General features: G+C 42.3%; 1 protein-coding gene across 1 annotated transcript in view; it reads right to left on the reverse strand.

Moving 5' to 3' along the window:
* The window catches only part of ACAD10 (acyl-CoA dehydrogenase family member 10), a 65,176-nt gene that overhangs the window by 51,730 nt on the left and 10,323 nt on the right, over positions 1-3,123 (reverse strand). The window contains exon 3 of the mRNA XM_006147996.3: positions 1,174-1,322. Within this exon, the coding sequence (XP_006148058.1) occupies positions 1,174-1,322 (149 nt within the window). The remainder of the gene's footprint in view (positions 1-1,173; positions 1,323-3,123) is intronic.

Consider the following 3,123-nt stretch of genomic DNA (forward strand, 5'->3'; position numbering starts at 1 on the left):
AGTTAGCATAATGGCTATGTCACTGGACTCCCACATAGTCGACTGCAGTTCGCGTCCCGGACCCGGTGGCTTAAAACTCACGCCGGGCACGTGTACGTGCGTGCCCAAGATCCCGAGAGGAGAATGGAGGAGAAGGGATTGCGGCGTGACCATCCCCCCTGGGGGGGGGGGGGTTTCTCACTGTTTGTAACTTTCTGTCTCTATGTCTCTCTCTGTCTGTCTGGCGAGCGCACGCGCCCTATAGCAAAAACCTCTCCAAAAAAAAAAAAAATACACACCAGAGGGGACCGGCAAGTGGCACTGGACACTCCCACATGGCCGACCATGGTTCGAGTCCCGGACCTGGTGGCTTGCTTTCTCACTTTCCTCTCTCTCTCTCTCTCTCTCTCTCTCTCTGTGTGTGTGTCTCTCTGGTCAAAATTAAAATAAATGAATGCATGAATAAATGAAATTGAATAAAATAATTTAAAAAAACAGTCAGCGACCATAGTTTAAACACACACAGACACACACACACCAGGCATATGTGCATGCCTGCCCCAGATCCTGACAGGATGGAGAAATAAAGCACAAGGGATTGTGGCGCACATCCCATAGGGGATGCTTTCTTCCCCTCCCTCTGTCTAGCGAGTGCATGTGCGCTCTGGCAATAAAACTAAATGAACATATACATATATATGCTTTTATATATATATATACACACACATACACACATATATATATAAGTATATGCTTATATATATATATAAGCATATACTTATATATATATACACGTACATATACATGTATAGTAGGTTATTAGGTTTTCACTTTATTTTCAGTTTAACCAGCTTATAGATGACTGTTGCAACAACTACTCAAGGCCAATAAATTAATATGGAAATGTAGGTGGTTATTACTTTTTTTCCCCCTAATTTGCTATAAGGTGCATGCAGTCACCAGAGAGACAAATAAAGAGAGGAAAAGTGAAAAAGCAAAAGCACCTCCCACGGGGGATGGCTATGCCACGATCCCTCCTCTTCTACTCTTCTCTCAGGATTCTGGGCATGCACACACATGTGCCCCTTGTGTTTTTCAATCTGCCAGGACTGTACAGCCAGCCATGTGGGAGCTAACCACCTTAACCACCCCTCAATGGGCTTGGCACCCAAGGTTATTTTTTTTATCACTTACCATTTCAGAGCAAAGCTTCCCAAATTCTTGTAAGAACTCCTCTGTTTTCATCTCTCCTCTCATAAATCTCATCCAGGGCCCACTTTCACCACCTGTGATCAAGGCTTTCAAAATAGTTCCAGAAGGAATGTGATTCTGTACCTCCCATTCTACAAGAAGTAAAACAAGCAAAAGTGAAATACTTTGTCAGCTTGCTGGGCTTCGTGGAGCTCAGGGGAATCACCAGACCAGTCCTATGGCAGCACCATGGTGCAAGGGTGGCCACTACTGAGAATCTGGAGAAATTCAGGAGCCACAAGATCTCAAGCTCAGAGCTCCTAAGGAAGCGTGAAACCAATGTTGGGATAGAAAGCACAATGCTGTCAGGCATCAGGGCCTTTCCACTTGCTTGAGAAAACTGGACACTGCAAGACGAGTGCTCTTTCTTGGTCTCTCATTAGCTGGATTATATTCTTTAGGTCATTTCCATGTTCCTGCCACACACTGAGGAAATGTACGAAGGAATAATCCAGATCCTGACAGGATCCCCAAACAAGCGCTTCATAAGCTATAGCAATTAAAAAAAATTGTTATAAGGTGCGTAAGCTCTCCAGAGAGAACTAGAGAGAGAGAAAGAGAGAAAGCCCCCCTCTGGGGTAGGGGGGTGATCATGCCACAATCTCTTCTCCTCTGTTATCCATCTGGGATCTTAGGCACGCATGCACACACGCCCAGCATGTTTTCTAAGCCACTGGGCCTGGGACTTGAACTACTGTGGGATCCATCTTAATCACCATGCCACTGGCTGGCCCTTATAGTAGTCTTTATGGAAGTATAACTTGTGTGACAATGACATGGAGGATGCTGTCTTGTGGAATAAAGAACATTTCTACCCACAAAGAGCTAAGACAATGGATGGATCATATAAATGGAATAATTTGTGTAATGCTAGGAACATTTGGACAAGGGATTTGTACAAAGTTGTTTTTTCTTTCTATAATATAGCTGCTAGGGGCAAATACACACATATCAATAATTACACATCTAAGGCATGATATACTTTATACATACTTTTTGTTTTGAAATGAAAATTCTTTTTTTTTCTGATAAGAGTTCCTGGGGACCAGTAGTTGGCGTAACGGCTATGTTGCTGGACTCCCATGTAGTCGACCATGGTTCAAGTCCCAGACCCCGTGGCTTAAATTCACACCAGGCATGTGTGCATGTGTGCCCAAGATCCTGAGAGGAGAATGGAGGAGAAGGGATTGCAGTGTGGCCATCACCCCTGGGGGGTGATGTCTCACTTTCTGTCTCTCTTTCTCTGTCTTTCTGGTGAGTGCATGCGCCCTATAGCAAAAAAGTCTCCAAAATAATAATAATAATAATTAAATAAATACTCAAATTGGAAAAACTAAACCAGAACATTTTCATGAACTTTAAAGAGTTTCTTCATCAAGACTCAAAAAGTTAAAGAAAGAAAATATGTGCAAGCAATATAATAGAGAAATGTTATTACTGCCAATCAACAAGAAAAATGAGCAGCTCCAAAAAAAAGAAAACTGAATGGACAACAAATATTTTCAAAAACAGAAGGGAAAGAAGTAAAAAACAGGGAGAGGCTGACACAAAGAGGATCAAAGAGGCTGAGGTTTGACCTTATAGGTCCAGAAGCAAGTTTAGAGAGGAGAAGGTAGAAGAGGATGACGTTGCTATCAAAAGGGAATATCCACATTTAAGATTTCAAAAGCAGTGGTGGCCAGTGGGTGGCATGGTGGTTAAGGTGCTGGACTCCCACATGGCCAACTAAGGTTCAAGTCCCAGACCTGGTGGCTTGCTTTTTCTCTCTCTCTCTGTCTCTCTCTGGTCAAATTAAAATAATTATAAATAAAATTAAATAAAATAATTTTTAAAATTATTTAACTTTATTTATTTATTTACTTATTTCAATTTGACCAGGCGGAGGGAGAGAGA

The sequence above is a fragment of the Tupaia chinensis genome, unplaced genomic scaffold (assembly GCF_000334495.1).
Source record: "Tupaia chinensis unplaced genomic scaffold, TupChi_1.0 Scaffold000226_1, whole genome shotgun sequence".
Lineage (NCBI taxonomy): Eukaryota > Metazoa > Chordata > Mammalia > Scandentia > Tupaiidae > Tupaia > Tupaia belangeri.